This window comes from Podarcis tiliguerta (assembly GCF_965153285.1).
Source record: "Podarcis tiliguerta genome assembly, chromosome: Z".
In the NCBI taxonomy this organism is placed as follows: Eukaryota; Metazoa; Chordata; class Lepidosauria; order Squamata; family Lacertidae; genus Podarcis; species Podarcis tiliguerta.
In genome coordinates, this window is record NC_139553.1 from 3987184 (window position 1) to 4009783 (window position 22600).

At 48.9% G+C, this 22600-nt stretch overlaps 1 protein-coding gene across 3 annotated transcripts in view; it reads left to right on the forward strand.

Moving 5' to 3' along the window:
• The window catches only part of FPGS (folylpolyglutamate synthase), a 52870-nt gene that overhangs the window by 24270 nt on the left and 6000 nt on the right, over positions 1 to 22600 (forward strand). For all 3 annotated transcript variants that reach the window (XM_083423077.1, XM_083423075.1, XM_083423076.1), the window contains exons 6-14: positions 780 to 857; positions 2376 to 2437; positions 3799 to 3901; positions 5408 to 5485; positions 6191 to 6338; positions 9725 to 9826; positions 14290 to 14440; positions 14656 to 14731; positions 16572 to 16638. In XM_083423077.1, coding sequence (XP_083279203.1) covers positions 780 to 857; positions 2376 to 2437; positions 3799 to 3901; positions 5408 to 5485; positions 6191 to 6338; positions 9725 to 9826; positions 14290 to 14440; positions 14656 to 14731; positions 16572 to 16638 — 865 coding nt within the window. The remainder of the gene's footprint in view (positions 1 to 779; positions 858 to 2375; positions 2438 to 3798; positions 3902 to 5407; positions 5486 to 6190; positions 6339 to 9724; positions 9827 to 14289; positions 14441 to 14655; positions 14732 to 16571; positions 16639 to 22600) is intronic.

A 22600-nucleotide genomic window follows, 5' to 3' on the forward strand; every position in this document is an offset into this window, starting at 1 on the left:
CTGCTGATCATGCATAGTCTTTGTGGGCCTGTTTTGGGGTGGTTTCAAGAGAGTGTTGGGGGTTTCCTGTGGTACTGCTGCAAACCTTGGGGGTTCCCCAGGTCTGCTGATCCACTTTGTCTTGTGCATGGATGGTGGTATTTAGGCTACATCTTCCACGGCACTCACAGCATGAACGTTAGAAATAGAAGGAATGATAGGGCAAAATGATGGTTTTCCATTAGTAGATTTCTGCCTAGAGTTGTGATTTTGTGGGTTCAGAGCTGTCACTTTTGCCATTTTGTATATATTTTTAAAATTATCTTGGTTTATTTGTTTAAAACATTTCTCAGCCATTCCTCTTTTTAAAAATCAAATAAAAGTATTCAAAAGTTAACAGAAATGTTGCTATAAAGTATTTCTGGAACTGTGTTGCATAAAGTTTGAGTGAGAAAATAGTTCACATAATTCTGATGTGTGATTGTTTTTGCTGTAAAAGCATTTAAATAAAATAGAAACTTTTGTTGTATGCTTTGATAGATTTGTGGTTGGTGGTTTAATATTGACATAGCTGTATGAAAATAAAAGACTACTGTCTGGGGGAAAAAATAATTCTAGCTTTGCTGTTCAACTAAGCACAACAGTTTGAAAGTCACCTGCACTATGGAGCCCAGAGTTCACATCTCAAGGAAACCCGGTTTGGTTGATTAATGGTGAACAAAGAGAGGCTTTGTTTTGGGGTATAGATTGCTCATTGGTGAATTGCAGTCCTCCTAACCCACAGCTTGCTTTCTCCGAAGGTTTCTGAACATCCAGCCATGCCTGCCTACTTCCGTTTCCTCACCATCATGGCTTTCCATGTCTTCTTGCAGGAAAAGGTACTGCTTGCACTCAATCATTAATGTTGACCAGAGTGAGACTAGGCTTAGACTTTGGGTCTAAGCCACATTGACACCATACATTTAAAGTACTATGACTCTGCTTTGAACAGCCGTGGCTTCCCCCAAGGAATTATGGGAGCTGTAGTCCGTTCAAGGTGAGAATTGTTAGGAGGCCTCTATTGCTCTCACAGAGCTGCAGTTGCCTGAGTCATTTAAAAAAATCAGTCCTTCTTCACAGGGAACTCTAGGAATTGTAGCTCCCATAATTCTTTGGTGGAAGCCATGTTTAAAGTAGTATCATAGTGCTTTAAATGCATGGTGTTTGGCTACATTCCAGTTATGGCATCTCGGCCTTTAAGGTGCTGGGCCGGACATGGAGGAAGTGGTCGTGCTTTTGGTAGGCATTAGAAGACCCCAGGTTAGTCTTCAGGTTGGGCTGAGAGAGAACTCTGCCAGAAATCATGGAGAACATTGCTGCCACTCACTGTAGACAATACTGAAATAGGTGGGACCAATAGTCTGACTTGGTATAAGGCAGCTTCCTATGTTCCTAAGGAGCTTGGTGGCATTGCTCGCATGGCCCTTTAAAGAAAAGGAGATCAGACAGATTAGTGCAGGCTTCCTCAGCCTTGGCCCCTCCAGATGTTTTTGGCCTACAACTCCCATGATCCCTAGCTAGTAGGACCAGTGGTCAGGGATGATGGGAATTGTAGTCTCAAAACATGGAGGGCTGAGGTTGAGAAAGCCTGGATTAGTGGAAGATAGAAGCCTGTCAATGGCTCCTAGTCGTGGTAAATGGGATTTACAGCAAAATATTGCCATTCCTCCCTGTTCCTCTCAGAAGAGTTATTCTGCTTAGGGCTTGCACAGCCTGGAACAGAAGCCTTGTTTTTATGTTTCGTCACCACAAAAGAGGGCACAGATGCATACATATTAGCAGATGCAAATATATGAGTCAGTGCAATTTTAGAGATAATGGCTGTGATTTCAATGGATAACTCACCTTAGTGTGGAAGACTGTGAATGTGCGATTGGTTGCTTACTCTGCTGTTCAGGTGCTAACTATAGATGAACAACTTCAAGGCTCCATCCTGTTCTACCTTTGTTATCAGATTTGACTGGACAACCTTCCAACAGATGAAACTTTATTTGAAAGTGTCCTCTGTAGAGAAGGACATGTGGCCACCCTACTTATAGTGTTGTTCAGGTCTATCCAGTTTTCAGAGCGAGAGAGGGATAAAGGATGCCCCGCCCCTTGAGATTCCATGCTGCCCTTTATGGTGCAGGGGTAACCAATATGTCACCCTCCAGAAGACCGACTCTCACTAGTCCCGGAAGGTGTCTTTAAGGCCAACCTTCCCCCAGCTTGGAGGATTTCCATAACTCTTGAACCCCCATCAGCTCCAGCCAGCATGACCCAGTGGCCAGAGACAATGAAAGCTGTAGCCCAACTTCCCCTGGAGTGTGCCTGCTCTGTGTACGTACTTTGCTGATACGCACCTTTCTTCTTCCCAGGTAGACCTAGCAGTCATGGAAGTTGGCATTGGTGGTGCATATGACTGCACCAATATTATCAGGTAGGGCATCTGTGCGCGGTTCGAAATGGCCGTCATCTTCTTGGTGGGAAATGCTTCGAATGCCATCTCATAAAAAAGAACATTAAGCAGTTTCTTGCTTCCCTAATGAGTGGGCACAGTTCACCAAGCAGTTTCCCACGGATGTGTGTGCTCCATTTCTTAATTTATATTATTACTATTATTTATTTCCTTTTAAAAAAATTTTTTTTTTATTAAAATTTAATAATTACAGAAAAAGAAGAAATAAAAAAGAAAAAAACAGTAAAGAATTTAACAAGCAATACATCAAAAATAATAAGTAAAAAGGAAAATATATATATAAAAAAGATGAAACAATATATCTAAACAACAAGAAAAACAAAACAAATTTAAAAACACATCCAATGTTTCCATATCTTTACCTTTCATTTACTAGTTTCATCGACCTCCTCACACCTCCCTTTTTTGTATTCTAGTTCAATTAGCTATTTCAGCAAATCCTTTCCATCTTTCTCAATTTTTTGTTCTGAATTTTTTCTTAACACAATCTAACTTTAAGTTTTTCACTTTAACCCCCTAACAAGCAGTTTTTACTTAATTCTTTATAACATTTCTGCTAAAACCATATAACTTCATTCCATTTATTTCCTTTCCCACCTTTTCTCTAAGGGGCTAATGATGAATGCACATGGCCCTCCCACTCCGCATTATAGCCTTATAACAACCCTGTGAGGTAGGTTAAGCAGAGAGGCCATTCCTGCCTCATTTCCACCCAACTGAGGTTCATGACTGAGTGGAGATACGGCCCCAGGTCTCTCAGTCTTTCACCCACTGCATCACACTGGCTTTCAGCATATCAGCTAGTAGTTGTCGTTATATATAATTGCTTACAGTCTTAAGGGACATGGTACAAAAGGCAAAACAAATGTGAAGAGAAAGACAGGCAAGTTCAGTCACCAGAGTGTGACAAGATTACGTAACTTAAGATGGAGAATGACTGCTGATGCTGGCAGTTTTGGGAAGGGAGGAACCAAATTGGACAGTTGGTCCCATGCTGGCTGGTACACCTTGCAACTGGGAGAAATGCAGGCAGTTCTAGAGCTGGGTCGCCTGCCCCATATAGCACAATAGCACCAACTTGCAGGAATTGTGGGCTAGCTTGCAGCAGTCATTGTACGGGCCTGTCATCGTGCGAGCTACCTCAGCGAGGCCTGGCGAGTAAAGGGGAGGTGGAACACTGACCTCTGGTTTGCTCAAAAGAGGTGTGTGAGTGTGAGCACTTGGACCCCATTGCCATTCACTGAGACCTGTGGTTTGGATACAGTAGAGTCCCCAAGCCCAAGTAGAAGGGATGTCTTTCTCACACCTTCTCCTCCTTGTAGGAAGCCGGTTGTGTGTGGGGTTTCCTCTCTGGGTATCGACCACACCAGCATCTTGGGTGACACCATTGAGAAGATTGCCTGGCAGAAGGGAGGCATCTTCAAGGTAAGGCCTTAATGTCCTTAGGTGAGACGTCTTTATTACCTCAGGTGAAACATAGGGCAGGAAATGGATGGGGAGGGGTCTGCTGCTGTGGGGTTGCTTTTATTTAGTGGGCCTATTTTTCCGTACAAGATTATTGGTTAGCTATTCCTTGTTTCAATGTTGGAGTGTTTTATCGGAATGAGAATTGAGTGGATGAAGAGATGTAGTGATTGTAAGGAGAGTCATTGTATATGTGGGGTTGTGTGTTTATATTCATTTTGTGTAGTGTGAAAGGTTTTTTGTAATTTGGATTCATGCATATTTTGTAATTTTTTAAAAATTATAAACTGTACTTATGCTGCATTGTTTGCACATTTCCCTTTTTCTTATCCTTTGAATCCTATGGAAATATTGTGTTTTTAATATTCGGTTGGAAGCCGTCCAGAGTGGCTGGGGAAACTCAGCCAGATGGGCGGGGTAATAATAATAATAATAATAATAATAATAATGGTGATGTATCTATCGTCTGAGGGGATGCGGGTGGCACTGTGGGTAAAACCTCAGCACCTAGGACTTGCCGATCGCATGGTCAGCGGTTCGAATCCCCACGGCGGGGTGAGCTCCCGCCGCTCGGTCCCAGCTCCTGCCCACCTAGCAGTTCGAAAGCACTCCCTGGTGCAAGTAGATAAATAGGGACCGCTTACCTAGCGGGAAGGTAAACGGTGTTTCCGTGTGTGGCGCTGGTGCTGGCTCGCCAGTGCAGCTTCGTCACGCTGGCCATGTGACCCGGAAGTGTCCTCGGACAGCGCCGGCTCCCGGCCTCTAGAGCGAGATGAGTGCACAAACCATAGAGTCGGTCACGACTGGCCCATACGGGCAGGGGTACCTTTACCTTTATCTATTGTCTGTCTATTGCCATATCATCTATCTATCTATCATCTATCTATCTATCTATCTATCTATCTATCTATCTATCTATCATCTATCTATCTATATCTTTCTATCCACACACACACATAAACTGATGTTTCACATTTGAACTTTCTAATTGTTTGAGGCCACTTTCACACCATTCACACCTCTTGAATCTGAACCTTTGAATGCTTCCCTGGCCACTCACCTCCACTGAACCTGCTTTGCCCGCGGAGTGTTTTTCCCTGGCTGGAATATATCCCTAAACTCTCATAATTCCTTTTGCTTCTGTGGATAGATGGAGGATAGAGAGGGCTCTGCAAGTGTGTGCATAAGCTAGCCTGTTGTGCACCCCTGGCATGTGGCCCTCGGGAGGGTTGTCCAGAAGGAAAGGTGGCCCTTGAGCTGAAAAATGTTTCCTATCCCTGATGGAACAGACCCTGACTTCCCACTCACTCAAGCAGCCCACACAGAATGTATGTTGGCACCTCCTGCTCAGATTTGGCGCACTGTGCAACTTGGTGGAATATGGTCAGGCTGCATTTGGGAGCAGAAACTGTGTGTGTCCCCTTTTCTAGTGGCTGCTGATTTATTCTTTCTCGGCTTGCTTTCCAGCCTGGAGTGCCGGCCTTCACTGTTCCTCAGCCAGAGCGGCCCTTAGATGTCCTGAGAGAGAGAGCTGAGAAGAGCTCGGTAAGAAGTCACACAAAACACACCCTTATGTCCTTAGCCTCCTTCTCAGAACATGAGTCCCTCCTGGTGTGTGAAAAGGGGGTAGGATATGGAAACCTAGTTCCATGAAGAAATGCCCAAGGGAGTGGACACTTTTAGCTTGGAGAAGAGAAAACTGAGGTAAACATGGAGGTGAGCCCTCTTCCTGTGCAGCTGCCTTCACCAGCCCTGGTGTTCTCCAGATGTTTTGGACCACAACCTGCACCAGCCCCAGCCAGCTGTAGCCCAAAACAACAAGGGAACCAGGGTAGTGAAGGACTGCCATGTTTGGAATAGGGAAAGATCTTGTCTCTGGTATCACCCAGGGGAGGATAGGTAGATTTCAGGTGAACATCTAGAAGCTTAATGACAACACCACCAGTTCAGCAATGGGACAGTGCATGTTTGCAGCAGGGGCAACGTGAAGTTAGGGTTAAAAACCACTGGTTCATGTTGGGTGTTATCCACGTTAGGCAGTCCTGTTTCCTACGTGACTGGTTGGGACGGCTGGCGTGGAGTGGATAACCGGAGGGTAGAAGCCTTTGTCTTCTGCAGCCCTGTTTAGGGAAGCTTTTAATGTTGAATAGACTATTGTATTTTAATATTCTGTTGGAAGCCGCCCAGAGTGGCTGGGGAAACCCAGCCAGATGGGTGGGGTATAAATAATAAATCATTATTATTATGCAGTGCCAGCTGTACCTGTGCCCTGACCTGGATGCCTTCGAAGAGGATGGGAAGCCTCTTCCATTGGGATTGGCAGGTGACCACCAGCGCTCCAACGCTGCCTTGGCCCTCCAGCTCTCTCACATGTGGCTTGGACAGCAGGGGTATCTGGGTGAGTGGAAGGAGTCATTTTTCACTTTTGGGGGCAGGGCGGGGCTGTGCCCCTCAAAACAACTTCCAATCCATAACTGGAACGCTCAGGTATAAGATGGAGTAGCCGTGAGAATATGCCATGCTACAATGTTGGAAAAGCATACAACTCCACTGTCGTGTCTGAATTGACTCTGTACATAGCAGCAAAGCAAGGGTGGGGATCCACAGGCCTGGGAGCAGAATGTGTCCCTCCAGGCCTTCTGTCTGGCCCTCAGCACTCTTTCTGGGACACATCCCATCCCCAGCTACATGTCTTGCAAGCCCTACCTTGCAGCCTCTTTGAAAGATTACTCTTGCCATGCTGGAATGTGTTCTTGGACTCTGATAATGTCTCTCGCTTGCCTGCATGGAAGATAAGAGAATTATTATTATTATTATTATTATTATTATTATTATTATTATTATTATTATTATTTTATTATTTATACCCCACCCATCTGGCTGGGTTTCCCCAGTCACTCTGGGCAGCTTCCAACAAAATATTAAAATACAATAACCTAATAAACATTAAAAGCTTCCGTAAAGAGGGCTGCCTTCAGGTGTCTTCTAAAGGTCTGATAGTTGTTTCTCTCTTTGACATCTTGTGAGAGGGCGTTCCACAGGGAATGTGCCACTACTGAGAAGGCCCTCTGCCTGGTTCCCTTGGCTTCTCGCAGTGAGGGAACCGCCAGAAGGCCCTCAGAGCTGGACCTCAGTGTCCGGGCAGAATGATGGGGGTGGAGACGCTCCTTCAGGTATACTGGGCCGAGGCCTGTGCTAAGTCTTTGTAGAAACCATCATGTTGTGTTGTTCTTGCTTGTAAAAGCAGTTGGTGGCTCTTGTTGCATTAGTCAATGGGCCAGAGAGTCCTTTACTTTGACTTGCTCCTACAGTGGTGAGGGTAGCTGATGGGTCTCAAGCCCTCAGTGAGTTAGGGACTTGTCTATCACCTGCATGCGTGATAGCAGATTGAGCGGATGGGTAGGTCCAACGGTCATGAAGGCGGTTTCTGTACATGCTATAGAGAGACGTGAGATGGGGCTCATCAGCCTGGGAAGGTAGCCCATATAGGAAGAGGAAATCTCTGACCCTAAACTTCCACAGCCTTGCAGGACATCTTCAGGAGAAGAAAAGGCTAAGGAGTAAACCCTACACAAATTCAGAGTAGAGTCCATAAGATGGTTGGATGGCACCTTGTACACCTCCTTTTGGCAACACTCTGCAGCCAAGTGGGGGCCATATGCTTTCCTTTCCTTCGGACCATATCAGCAAGGCCGAGGGGGGTTCTTGTCGTCTGGGCATCCCAGGACCTCCATACACATTGCCCAGGCTTGCTCCTACAGTCCCTGGGGGCAATTGGAGCTGAGTGTTTTTTTCAGACAGGGAGGGGGCAAGTGAGCTTCTCCTTTTGGCGTGGTGGCCATTGGTTGGTCTTATTCTTCCTGGGAGCGAAGGGCATGTAGCCTCCCAGTGACCCCGGGTTACTAGAGATTGCAAGTGGAGAAAGCGTTCTTGTGTTCTGGCTCCGCTCGTAGACTTCGCATTGAAGCATCTGGTTGGCCACTGGGAGAACTGGGTGCTGGAGTACATGGGTCTGTGGCCTGATCCAGCAAGCAGGCTCCTCAGCTGTCCTTAGACACCAGAGCGTATGCTTCTCTTCTGGCCACTGGAGGCTGCGCAAGCAGGGCCACGCCCCACAATCTTAGTCTGCTCTCGGCCAGCACCTATCTGCTTGCCTTCCTACTCTCATTGAGGCCAGGGGTTGGTGCTGACGGCAAGCCTCCTCCCCTTTAGTCTCAGTGTTGCACCATGTAGAACGGAGCAGGAGGAGAATGGGGACAAACTAAGACTAGTTGGCTGTGGCGCCACCTGCTGTTTGTCTCCCTGCCTTCCACCCTACCAGCTCTAACAGACACCACCCATCACTGCTTCTGTTCTTCAGTGTCTGGGCATGCGGAAGATCACAGGCTCGATCCCTGTCATCTCCAGGTAAGGCTGGGAAATAATTCTCTGCTTGAAACCCTTGAGAGCCACTGTCAGTAAATGCTGACTACATACAGGGCAGGATGGGCAGGTGGTCTCACCCGAATAAGGCAGCCCCTTACACATAACTTACATAACTCAGTTATGTGTAAGTTTGACTTATTATCTTGACATTGTTGTGTTTTAACTTTGAAATAAAAATAATTTAAAAAAATGCAGTTCACTTACAGCACAAAAAAATAGGCTGTATGAAATAATACTTTAGAATTCAGTCTTTTAAAAGCCATGGGGGGGGGGGGGGCTGGGTCAGGGTCTTAAGCCCAGTTTGGTCCAGCAAGTAGAGACATCTGGCAATACATTAGCCTGCCTCCCCAGAGCACGTGGTCTCACATTGGTTGGTTATTGGGACTGGCACCATCCACATGTGAGGATAGCTGGATGTGTAGGAAACTAACTTTCCTGGGGGCTATAGTTGGGAAGAGAGCGAACTGATACCAGTCCGCTTTGCAAGGTTGTTATAAAGGTAATGCCTATAATTTTAAAGATTTAGGTCCTACCTTAATCACAAACGCTTTAAAGTGGCTAAGTTTGATATGATGATGATGATAATGATGATGATGATGATGATGATGATGATAATAATAATAATAATAATAATAATAATATATTATTTATACCCCACCCATCTGGCTGGGTTTCCCCAGCCACTCTGGGTGGCTCCCAACAGAAGATTAAAAGCATAATAAAATGTCAGACATTAAAAACTAGAGCATGCACCACTCTGCCGAGACCGTCCACAGGCAGGTAGGGTCTCAGCCAGCATATCAGATGGAGCTGGTAGACAGCTTCCCTGGACACAGAATTGACTTACACCTCCATGGACAGCTGTGAGTCCAAGATGACTCCCAGGCTGTGCACCTGGTCCTTCAGGGGCACAGTTACCCCGTTCAGGACCAGGGAGTCCTCCACACTCGCTCGCCCCAAAACAGTACTTCTGTTTGTCAGGATTCAACCTCAATCAGCTGCCATCCATCCGCCTCCAGACACTCACACAGGACTTTCACGGCCTTCACTGGTTCTGAGAGCTAGAGTGCGAAAGTCTGGAGTTCTTGTAGAGTTTTGTGCCTCTCAAAGACCTCCTCCTTGCTGATTTTTAAAAATATCTTTTTAACAGTGACTTAAATGGGGCTCAAGATATAAACTCTATTAATTTAGTGATAGCCTCATCGGCTGCCTTTGATTGCTGTTTTTGTCTTTCTCATTAGCGTGTTTGTGCTGAAGGCTTTCGGATATAAATAAATGAATTTTTAAAAATTAGGATTGCAGCAAACACTTAAGTGTTCACTAACAGAGAAGAGGGTGGCTTTTTCTGTGTCTGGACAGAGATTGGTGAGCTGAAGGCCCCCTGGTTGAGCTCAGAGCTGCCGGCAAAGAGATCTCCACCATTGGCCCCTGTCTTCAAGCCAGAAGAAGCCATGCTGCAAGGTGAGTTTCTCCTTCTATCTTGGCTCCTCCAATGCTCTAAAAAAGGGGGTCACGGGCCTTTCCCTTGGCTGTTTTCCCACACACTGCTGTTGCCTTTGACTTTTGGCAAGCGGTAGTTTGACCCAGTGTGAACATTTTGCTTTCGCATAAACAACAGTGTAGACACGTTTAGCCTCCTTGGCTTTCCTGTCAATGACTTCAAAGGAGGCAGCTCCCACGCAAATGGATGCGGAAGGCAAGGCGTGATACGAAAAGAATGAATTCAAAAATATTTAATCGCTCAAGGCAAGGTCTCAGCAAGAATTATGGCTTACCTTCCCTCAGAACTTGAGGAAACCAACAATTCATGCTTTTGAGGTGGCGATTCCTATCTTGGTGTGTTCTGCCTCTGTTCCGTCAGTTCCCACATTAGACAAAGGAGAAAGAGTGCAGAGTACGTGCTTTTCCCAGCCTCCAGCATCCGCAGTTAGCGCCACGGTGGCGAACTTGCAGCCCCTCCAGATGTTGAATTCCCAACTCTCACCCGGCCCAACCAGCATGGCCAATGCTCAGGGATGATGGCTGGTGTAGATCAACAACCTCTGGAGGACCACAGGTTATCCACACACAGGTACAGACACAGATGTTTGAAAGGATTTTGTATTTTGTGTGTGTCTGGCTGGTTGAGTTCTAAAGCTCATCTTCTGGCCCTAATGTTATGAAGGAAAATGTGTAAGAAACAACCTCTACACTGCTTGATCCAGAGTTTTGCACTCAAGGAATGGTGGCAGTAATATGCTAAAACAGGTCTGGCTTCAGGCATGAGGGTGTACAGGGCAAAATTCCCTCTAGTGAACCCTTTGCTACTTTAGTGGGTTTTGCGCAGCTGACCGAGGAGGCAGTGCCCAAACAACTGGATCCAGGAACCACTGTTTTAACTTTCCACAACGATCCTCATGGAGCCTTGCTCCAAAGTTTTGTGGGAAATTAAGGCAACAGCTACTGGACCCATACACTGCCCCCTCCAAAGAAGATCGTCACTGGACAGGCATCAGCATCGGGCTCACTTTCAGGCCCTGGGGCCCTGTCAGATGCCGCAGAGCGCTGTGTGCTGATGCCAGACCTGTGCTGAAATCAAAATCTGTGGCAGGGATTAAATCCACCATTCCACTTGCTGTATTCTGGGAATATCAAAAGCCAATGAAACATTGTGCCTCCTTCCAGAAGTTGTCTTGGTTGGGGCCTTGCTGTGTCTCCCAAGAAAAGGGCAGTTCCACCACTATGGACCAGCTTCTAAGAATACTTTCTGCGTGCATTGGGTTGTCCTCCTCAGAGTGGACCCATTGAAATGGATGAGCATGGCTACCTTGGTAACGTTAATTTCAGTGGGTCTACTCTGAGAAGAATCTAGCTGGGTTACAGCCCAGTTGACTTTCCTTCTCTCTCCATGCCAAGGAAGTAGGCTTGGAAGGGGGTCATTTGCAGCACAGATCTGCTTTTGAAGACTCGCTAGCTCAGCCATAGGCAAACTCTGGCCCTCCAGATGTTTGGGACTACAATTCCCATCATCCCTGACCACTGGTCCTGTTAGCGAGGGATGATGGGAATTATAGTCCCAAACATCTGGAAGGCCGGAGTTTGTCCATGCCTGCACTAGCTGCTAACTGCGCCTTCTCTTAGCTTGTCAAAAGGCTGGATTGTCATGAAATTAGTAGAGTGCAAGAAGAATGACTTGCTAATAGAAAAGGCCCTGTTAGCTGCATAGTCTGCAGACTATGTTCACCTTATGATGCTATGGAAAAGAGCCTACATTGTGGTGGGCCTTAGCCCAGGGAACTGGTAGATGGGTTGTTATCTGCACCAGCCCTCAGGGACCAAGTCTGGCAAGTGAGCAGAGCCCAAATCATTTGACCGCACAGTGACATCAGATGATCTCTCCCTCTGCCTCTGAAGGTCTTGCTGTTCCATTTTCAAAGCACTGTTTTTTAAGTAATCTTGTTTTATTTATAGTATTGAAATATGTGGGGTTTTTTGTATTTTGTATGTTGCTTTGTTAGGGACGCGGGTGGCTCTGTGGGTAAAACCTCAGTGCCTAGGACTTGCCAATCGCATGGTTGGCAGTTCGAATCCCTGTGACGGGGTGAGCTCCCGTCTTCGGTCCCAGCTCCTGCCCACCTAGCAGTTCGAAAGCACTCTTAAGTGCAAGTAGATGAATAGGTACCGCTTTATAGCGGGAAGGTAAACGGCGTTTCCGTGTGCGGCGCTGGTGCTGGCTCGCCAGAGCAGCTCCTTCACGCTGGCCACGTGACCCGGAAGTGTCTTTGGACAGTGCTCTTAAGTGAGATGGGCGCACAACCTAGAGTCGGACACCACTGGCCCCTACAGGCATGGGTACCTTTACCTTTTTATGTTGCTTTGTTGTTACGATTTTTTTTTTTGTAGTGTTTGTTTCTTTGTTGTAGGCCGCTGAGCATTATTTTTGTGTGTGGAAAAGTGGTATAGAAATAAAAGGAATGAACGAAGAACTGTCTTGTGGAGCACTTTGAATGGGTCTTTGTGGACACTGCAGATCATCTGCTTAGGGGTTCCTGCAAAACTCCTTTCAGCTGAACCAGGTTTTTACGTGCCCCTTGACACTTGATGTCAACTATGCTGTTGGATGTAGGGGAACCGGGCATGGCTCAGCTGACATGGACCAAACTGCTGTTGCCTTTGACTTTTGGCAAGCGGTAGTTTGACCCAGTGCGAACATTTTGCTTTCGCATAAAGTAAACAACAGTGTAGACACGTTTCGCCTCCTTGGCTTTCCTGTCAATGACTTCAAAGGAGGCAGCTCCCACGCAAATGGATGCGGAAGGCAAGGCGTGATACGAAAAGAATGAATTCAAAAATATTTAATTGCTCAAGGCAATGTCGCAGCAAGAATTATGGCTTACCTTCCCTCAGAACTTGAGGAAACCAACAATGCAGGCTTTTGAGGTGGCGATTCCTATCTTGGTGTGTTCTGCCTCTGTTCCGTCAGTTCCCACATTAGACAAAGGAGAAAGAGTGCAGAGTACGTGCTTTTCCCAGCCTCCAGCATCCGCAGTTAGCGCCACGGTGGCGAACTTGCAGCCCCTCCAGATGTTGAATTCCCAACTCTCACCCGGCCCAACCAGCATGGCCAATGCTCAGGGATGATGGCTGGTGTAGATCAACAACATCTGGAGGACCACAGGTTATCCACACACAGACACAGATGTTTGAAAGGATTTTGTATTTTGTGTGTGTCTGGCTGGTTGACTTTTAAAGCTCATTTTCTGGTCCTAATGTTATGAAGGAAAACGTGTAAGAAACAGCCTCTACACTGCTTGATCCAGAGTTTTGCACTCAAGGAATGTTGGCTGTAATATGCTAAAACATGTCTAGCTGTGAACCTTTGTTACTTTAGTGGTTTTTGTCCAGCTGACCGAGGAGGCATAGTATTGAAATGTATTTTTTTTTGTATTTTGTATGTTGCTTTGTTGTTACGAAATTGTTTTTTGTAGTGTTTGTTTCTTTGTTGTAGGCCGCTGAGCATGATTTTTGTGTGTAGAAAAGTGGTATAGAGATAAAATGAATGAACGAATGACTGTCTTGCGGAGCACTTTGAATGGGACTTTGTAGGCACTGCCGTTCATCTGCTTAGCGGTTCCTGCAAAACTCCTTTCAGCTGGACCAGGTTTTTTATTTGCCCCACACTTAATGTTAAATATGCTGTTGGGTGTGGGGGAACTGGGCGTGGCTCAGCTGACATGGACCAGTCCAGGCTGAGGCGGCAAAGACTCCTCACCTTTGCTATGAAACAACTTCCTCTCATGAGCTCATGCGCCACAAACGTTTTGGTGCTTCCAGCCTCTGTTGGAAACATCTATCCACTAGTACATTCCCAGACTATTAACGCCCTGATTTTTAGCACCCTGATTTCTGTGATTGTTAATAATTTACTAATGTTTTATGGGTGTGTGATTTATACATTTTTTTATTACTTAGTGTTTTGTTATTGCACTGGTAGAGAATGGCTTTGGGTCCTCTCTGGAGTGAAAGGCTGGGTTTTTTACCGTATTTTTGGCTCTATAAGACTCACTTTTTGCCTCCTAAAAAGTAAGGGGGGATGTGTGTGCATCTTATGGAGCGAATGCAGGCTGTGCAGCTATCCCAGAAGCCAGAACAGCAAGAGGGATTGCTGCTTTCACTGCATAGCGATCCCTCTTGCTGTTCTGGCTTCAGAATATTTTTTTTCTTGTTTTCCTCCTCCAAAAACTAGGTGCATCTTGTGGTCTGGTGCGTCTTATAGAGCGAAAAATATGGCAATTTATTTTTCTGTCTCATCATGTACTACTTTCCTCAGGGGAAATGGGGAAGATGCGAACGTAGCAGCAGATACAAATAAAGGCCTGTGTAGGTCTTGTTGTACAGGGCATTGTTCCTGCTTAGCCTCCACCTCTGTCTGTTTTGCTCTCCAGGGTTGCAGGAAGCCGTGTGGCTCGGTCGAAACCAGGTGCTGCACCACGGTCCCGTGACGTGGTACATCGATGGGGCCCACACCACCAGCAGTATACAGGCCTGCGTCCGCTGGTTTCGCAAAGCTGCCCTGAATGAGGAGAAGCCTGCAGAGTAAGCGAGGGTTTGGCTGGGGTCTCTTTCCATTCTGAGCCTCTACTGCTTAGAATAGCCTTATCCTGAATAAATTTGTCTGATCCTCTTTTAAAGAAATTGGTGGCCGTCCTTATAACTTGTGAGATCTTCTGGCCTTCTGAGTGTCTGTCTTCCACTGAGCTGGGCTGGTGGTGAATAGATCATGAGACCTGACTCTTTCCTTGCCTTTGCAGCGGTTCTGAAGTCCGGGTGCTGCTCTTCAACGTGACAGGCGATCGTGATACTGCCGCTCTGCTTAAGCTGCTGCTGGTGAGTTTTCTTGTTTGCTTCCCTCCCCCTTAAAAAATAGGAGGGGGGGGAAGTGCCTCACTCTGCTTTAACATGGCTTTCAGGACAACCATCAAACCATTACAAAAATAATAATAGTAATATTAAATGATTTGGAAACAAAGGTCAGCGGCCATTAAAGCAGCAGGGGAAAATGAAATTCATCAGCTTATGTGCAGAATAAATGTAAGAGCTCTGCTGACACTGTGAATGGTCTGGGAAATAATACAGTGCGGTATATGCTTCCCTGGTGGCAAAAGGACATAAAGTGTGCCCTCAGCCATGACTCCTTGAGGAAAACATTCCACAAATGGGGTTTCCTCAAGCCGACCTACCCCTTTAGAGGCTCTGCTTTCTGGCCAATCAGTTAGATTTGAAAATGCCAATGCAGCCTTTGCCAAGCTGGTGCCCTTGAGATGTTTTGGGACTGATAGGAGTTGTAAATCAAGACTGGTGAAGGCTGCACCAGAGACGGGGCCTTATAAGAGGTGTCCCCCTCATGTGTGGAACTTCCTCCTGAGGGTCATAGGGCTGGCATCCATCATAACTGGCTTCCAAGTGTTTCAGCTGAAATGCTTCTATCATTATTTAAAGGTTAAGGACCCCTGTCAGCTAAGTCCAGTCGCAGACGACTCTGGGGTTGCACGCTCATCTTGCTCTATAGGCCGAGGGAGCCAGCATTTGTCCGCAGACAGTTTTTCCAGGTCATGTGGCCAGCATGACTAATCTGCTTCTGGTGAAACCAGAGCAGCGCACGGAAACCTCGTTTACCTTCCCGCCGGAGTGGTACCTATTGATCTACTTCCACTTTGACGTGCTTTCGAACTGCTAGGTTGGCAGGAGCAGGGACCGAACAACGGGAGCTTACCCTGTCGTGGGGATTCGAACCGCCAACCTTCCAATTGGGAAGCCCAAAGCTCAGTGGTATACACCACAGCGCCACCCGCATCCCCCAATCATTATTTCCCCCCCCTACATTTACAACCTTTCCTTCAGCTATTGCAGGATTCAGCAGCCAGGTTGCTCACTTGGACAAGACGGTCTGAGCACATAGATCCTGGGCACTGGCTGTTGATTAGTTTCCAGGCCCAGTTCAAAAGTGCTGGTTTTTATCTATAAAGTTGTATGCTGCTCAAGACCCTGATGCCTCAAAGACCACCTCTCTTCATATGTGCCCCCTGAAGGCACATATGGAGGTCTGCTTGTAGGTTGGCAACATGAAAACAAGCCTTTTCAGTGGTGGCTCCCCATTTATGGAATGTTCTCCAATGGAGGCCTGCCTGGTGCCATTAGTACATATATTTAAGTGCCAGACAAAAACACACATCTTTCATCAGGTCTATGGCTTTTTTGCACAGGTGGGATCTTTTAAGGATTTTTTAAAATGCTGGTCTTAATGCATTTGGGTTTGGGTTTTTGCTTAAAATATGGTAAGTCACTTTGAGTTGCTGTGGTAAACAAATAGAAAAGAGTGACTAATAAATTTAATAAATAAGTAAGAAAACTATTCCTGACATGCTGTGTTTCCACATGTAAAGGTTTGTTCGGGGTGGGGAACCTGTAGCCCTCCAGATGTTGTTGGAATGCAGCTTCACCATCTCTGACCATTGGCCATGGTAGCAGGAGCTGCTGGGGGTTGGCATTCAGCAACACCTGTAGGGCCACAGTTGCCCTATCCCTGCTTTGTATATCCTGCGGTTCACTGAGACATAAGACATGCTGTGGTGCAGTCCAAGCCAGATTCAACCTTTGCTTTCTCCCTCACAGGTGTGAATCAGTGCAGTGGCTGCTTTTATAATCTTTATTCCTCTTACATTTTCAGCCTTGCCAGTTTGACTATGCCGTTTTCTGCCCCAATTTCACCGAAGTGTCCACCGTGGGAAATGCAGGTCAGTCACAGGGCAGGGTTGGTAAATCGCTAATGAAATATGGCCACATGGAGTTGGGCTAGATCAGCTGTGGGGACCTTTGGTCCCTGCATTGCGGGGCGTTGGACTAAATGACCCTTGGCTCCCTTCCAACTCTATGATTCTAGATGTTGAGGTGCAGCTCCTATCACCCCTGGCCAGGAGCTGATGGGAGTTGTACTCCAGTGACATCTGGAGGGCTAAAGGTAGACCTTCTTTGCTATAATTATAATCTCTCTCCCACTCCTATTTAAATAACTGCAAATGCCCCTCATTGGTTTTCATTAGCTTAAGCGTGCAGGGTTTTAATGCTGTATTGATTTGGGAATCATACTGTCAGAGCTGGCTCCGGGTCCCAGCTCACCAAGGACCAACGCTAGCCGGTAGTACAGTATCAAAGTCTTTATTGAAGAATAGTGTCCATTTACAAGTCTCAGCGTCCCAGCTCTACGTCTGAGCTTTAGACCGGCGAAGCTCTATCTGGATCTCCGCCCCCTGTGCACCAGCTTAACACTCTAATCTTACTCCACCTCTTCCTTCTCTCTCTCTTCCTCTGGGTCTTACTACCCCCCGGTGTCTCTTCCCTCCTGGACTCTTCTGACGCAGAGCTTGACCCCTCTGACTCCTCCCCCTCTCTTCGGCGGGCTTTAGGACCTGGCTCCTTACCCGGGCTGCCCACCTTGCCGCCCTCCTGTACATTTGAACTTGGCGCGCGCGCGCGTTTAACTTTCCTGATGACCGTTTCCTCGCTCCCTGACGAGGGTGTGGCCACTCCTGCCTCACGTTCTCCCTCTGCCTGCGCGCTCCCTGATCCCGATGCCTTGGACTCCTCCCCCCTACTGCACTCTGGGGGGGAAGCTGGTCCGGATTTCCAGCTGTTACTCTCTGAGTCCCCTCTGGCCCCTTCTTCCCGAGGTGTCCCCCTTGCCCTGACCATGGGGGCCCCTTTCTGTGAATCCTCCGAGTCACTGGAGAGACTCAGAGACCTCGGACTACTGTCGTCGCTGACATTTCCTTCAGACTCCTCCCCCTCGCTCTCCGTTTCCTGCCTCTCCTGCGACTCTTCTCCTGAACCCCTGACATCCATCCCCCCCTCGAAGCCCCCCCTTCCCCCCTCCCCTTCCTCCGGCGGGGGTGCTGGGTGCTCCGTCGTTGTGGGGGTGAATGGTGGATACAGTTCGTCCCCCGTGGCGTGCATCCAGTTAGAGAAATCCGGCTCGTCCTCCATGTCTTCGCCGACCTCGTTCTCCTCTGCTTCCATCTCCGTGCCGCCATGCTCAAACCCCACGTCCTCCCCCATCACGTCCATGTCCCTCTCACCCTCGTTCCCCTCTGGGTCCGTTGCCTGCCAAGGGCCCCTCAGCCACCTCTCTTCTCCTCGATTGTCCCACCAAAAGGAGCGGTCTGAGGCAAACCCCGAGGGCGAGTCCTCCGGTGAACGTGTTTCTAATGCTGGTTCTTCGTCCGAGGTGAATCCCTGGAACGTGCTGGTAGAAAGCGTGGGTGTGAAAAGCCAGTCGTCGAAATACTCGGCTGGCATGGGCCTGTGTGGGAACAAGGCATGAAACTCCTCTTTGAGGAGAGGCTCGTCCAGGGCATAGTCCGGCACCCAACTGTTGGCGCTGGCCGGGGTACCTTCCCTTGCGAGAAAATATTCTACTCCCTCTTCCCCCCATCTCGAGTCCAAAATCTCTGTGACCTGGTTGATGGGTTCCCTACTTGGCGACTCCCTCCTTGGGGGGATCTCCCTATACTGGTCTGGTGCCGTGCCCTGCGCCTGAAATCGGTGAGGCGCTTTGTAGGGCGTGAGCACCGACCTATGGAATACTGGGTGCATTCTGGATCCTTCCGGAAGTGTCAACCGGAAGGCCACCGGATTGATCTGTGCCTCAACCAGGTAAGGTCCTAGCTGCTTATGTCCGAGTTTCTTCTTAGCTAAGGATCTGGTCGGCACTGCGTGGGCCGCTAACCACACCCAGTCACCCACCTGTATGTCTTCCCCAACCCTTCTGTGCTTGTCAGCCTGCAGTTTGTATGCGTGCTTTGCAAGCTCTAACTGCCTCCTAAGCTGCTCGTGGACTTCCTGCAATTCCGCCGCCAAGACTTCCGCTGCCTGTGGCTCCCCCTCCCCTAGTCTCTCTAATCCCGGGAAGGTTCTGGGATGCCTCCCGTTGTTGGCGAAGAACGGCGTCACCCCTGTGGACACGTGCTTCGTGTTGTTGTAGGCGAACTCAGCGAGCGGCAGGTAGTCCACCCATGTCGTCGGCTGTTGATTTGCGTAGCATCTCAGGTACTGCTGCATGATGGCGTTGACGCGCTCCGCTTGTCCGTTGGTCTGCGGGTGTCTCGCCGACGCTAGGTTGATCTTGACGTTCAGGAAACCCATCAGCTTCTGCCAGAAGCTCGAAATGAACTGGCGCCCCCTGTCGGACAAGATAGACCGTGGCAGTCCATGCACTCTGAAGACGTGGTCTATGAACAGTTTGGCAGTCTGTTCTGCCGTGGCCACCTTCGCGCACGGAATGAAGTGGGCCATTTTAGTGAACATGTCCACCACCACTAGCACTGCCGTTTTACCCCTCGAGCTGGGTAAATCCGTGACAAAGTCCAGTGCCACCCTCTCCCACGGTTCGCTCGGGGTCTGCAGCGGTTCGAGCAGTCCTGCCGGAGGTTTGTGTACTGACTTGGCCCTTTGGCAGGTGTCGCACCTCGAGACGTACTCCGCGACTTCCCCCCTCATCTTGGGCCACCAGAAATCTCTGGCAACGAGTTCCGCCGTCTTCTCTTTGCCGAAGTGCCCGGCGGTTGGCGCGTCGTGTAACTGTTGCAGCACTTTCGCACGGAGCTTATCTCCCGGTACATAGAGTGCTCCTCTGCGGATGAGCAATCCGTCTCGTATTTGGAACTCGTCGTTTTTCACCGTGCCCTTGCGCACCTCCTCCATCTTGGCTAGAGCGAAGGAGTCCTCCTGCAGTGCTCGACGGACCGCCTCTATGTCCACAGTTGCGGAAGCGCACGCCCAGGCTTTCTGGGCGAAAATGTGTTTGGCCGCTGCTGGCGCCGCTTCTTCGAGGTATTGCGGCTTTCTGGACAGTGCATCTGCCATGATGTTGTTGTCGCCTGGGATGTATTCTATCCTGAAGTCGAAATCCGCAAAGAACTCCGCCCATCTGATGTGCCGCTGGTTCAGGAACCTTGCCGTGCGCCAGTACTCCAAGTTCTTATGATCCGTGCGAACCTGCACCGTGTGTTTGGCCCCGATGAGGAAGTGCCGCCACGCCTTGAATGCTGCATGAATGGCCAGCAACTCCCTGTCCCAGATGGTGTAGTTCTGCTCTGACTTGCTGAGCTTCCTGGAGTAGAAGGCACACGGGCGCCAGTCCCCCTGCGGGTCCTCCTGCAACAGTACGGCGCCCACGGCTCTGTCTGAGGCGTCCGTCTCAACCCTCAGCGGTTTGCCGGGATTCACATGCAGTAGCTGCCCTTCGGACGAGAAGAGACGCTTGAGGTTCTGGAAGGACTGCTCCGCTTGCTCCGTCCAGATGAACTTCTTCTTCTTGGAGCTGAGCGTGTCGGTAATGGCCGCTGTCTGCATTGCGAACCCCTTGATGAACTTGCGGTAAAAGTTGGCAAACCCCACAAACCTCTGGACCTCCTTCCGATTGCGCGGGCTCTTCCAATCCAACACCGCGCGAACCTTGGCGCTGTCCATGGCGAGCCCCTTGTCCGACAGCTTGTAGCCCAGGAAATCCACCTCCTTCCTGTCGAACTGGCACTTCTCCAGCTTTGCGTATAGCCGATGCTCCTGCAGTCGCTGCAGAACCTCCTTGACGTCCCCCTCGTGGGTCTCCTCAGATTCTGAGAATATCAGGATGTCGTCCAAGAAGCAGACGCATTTCTTGTAGAGAAGACCCGCCAGGACGTGATGCATGAACGCTTGAAAACAGTGGGCGCCATTTTGTAAACCGAAGGGCATAACTCTGTATTCATATGTGCCCAGGGGCGTGAACATGGCAGTCTTCCACTCGTCCCCCTCCCGTATGCGAATCAGGTTGTACGCCCCTCTCAGATCCAACTTTGTAAAAACGCGTCCTTTCCTCACCGTTGCAAGCAGGTCATCTATTTTGGGCATTGGAAAGGCTGTGGGCTTGGTCTTTGAATTTAAGAGCCTGAAATCCACTACAAGTCTTTTTGGGGGCGTGTCCTTTTTCTTCACAAAGAATACAGGACTGCCCCCCGCTGCCTTCGACTCCCGGATGAAACCGCGCTTCAAGTTGAGGTCTATGAACTCCTTGAGCTCCTGCAGCTCGTCTTCAGACATGGAATACAGTTTCCCTGCTGGCAGCGTCGCCCCTGGCAGGAGGTCAATCTGGCAGTCATAGGGCCTGTGGGGAGGCAGCTTGTCCGCTTCCTTCTCGCAGAAAACCTCCAAAAACGCTGCGTACTTGCGTGGCACTGCTTGCAGCGTGCTCAATTGTAGCTGCGTGTCTTCCCCTCCTTCTTCCGGGCTATGAAGAATGCAATGTTCCGCGCAATAGGAGGAACCGAAGGTCAATTGGCGCTGATACCACGCCAATGCTGGGCTGTGCCTGTGCAGCCAACTCATGCCCAACACTACCGGCGTGCCTGACAGTTTGGTGACGTTGAAGCTGATGACCTCTTGGTGGTTCCCAATCCGCATCACCATTGGTTGCGTTTGTTGCACCACCTGCCCCCCTAACAAGTCTCTGCCATCCACTGTGACAACCTTCAGGGGCAGTGTGGCTGGCAGCAGTGGTATATTGTGTTGCTGAATAAAATCCAGTCCTATAAAGTCGGCGTTGCTGCCGGAGTCAATGGTGATCGGCACTTCCAGAGTGCTTCCGTTGGGCAGTTGGAGAGACGCTGTAAGCTGCACCACTGGTTTGGGTGGGAGGGGGTCTGTGGGTTGCAAAAGTGCTGGGGATTGTTTCATTGATTTGTCTGGCTGGACCCCAGTACCTCTTCCTCCAGCCAGACTCTGTCGTTTCCCTGCTGCGTTGCTTCTGTCACTGTTGCCGATGCTGCAGTATGCTTGTGGAGCCTCTGGGGACACTCTTTCGCCATGTGTTGAGCACTGTCGCAGATGTAGCACTTCCTGTTCCCTCTAGGAGGCTTCGGTTTGACTGCTCCCGGCGTGAGGGCTCTGGTAGCTGACTGAGCCCTGGCACCTCCGAGTTCCATCGGTTCCTCTCCCCCTCCCTGTGAGGGCGTGGACTGCGCACGCGCTGCTTCTTTGGGATAGAAGGGAGGTGCTCTGGCTGGTGCCCTTCCCCAACGTCCTTCTTCTCTGTTGTAAGGACGTTCCTCCAGATGCACCCCGATCTCCAGAGCCCTCTGGACCACTTCCTGGGTGCTCCTTGGCCTCTCCCCCCTTCCAATTTCGGCTTTTACTTCTGCATTCAAGCCCTCCCAAAAGAGATCTCTCACTGGCACAGAAGCTTTGTCCCATCCCAGTGCATGAACCAGTCCGAAGAAACGCGTATGGTACTGACGCACGCTGGCTTTGCCTTGCTTAAGTCCATGTATGTCTCTCCTGGCAATATCAACGTCTATCTTTGATAAAAAACACGAGTCCATAGCTTTAATGAAAGCCTTCGCGTCTTGGAGCGCCGGATCATTGTCCCTCCATAAATTTCTCAGCCACGTTTTGGCTTCACCATGCAAATGGGATAGGATAAACCCCACTTTCTCTCTTTCATCTCTAAAGTCTTTGTCAAGCAGATCCAGCGCAAACAACAGGTCTGCTCTAAAGTTGGGGTACTGCTGTAAACTCCCGTCAAAATGGGATACAAGGCTGCCTCCCCTCTTTCCCAATCCAATGCCCTCTGCTCTGGATCCAGGTGGCCCCTGTTTGGAAATCACGTCCAATCTTACTTGGAGATCCCGGTAGGCGCTACTCATTTCCTCCTCTCTTTTTCTGGAT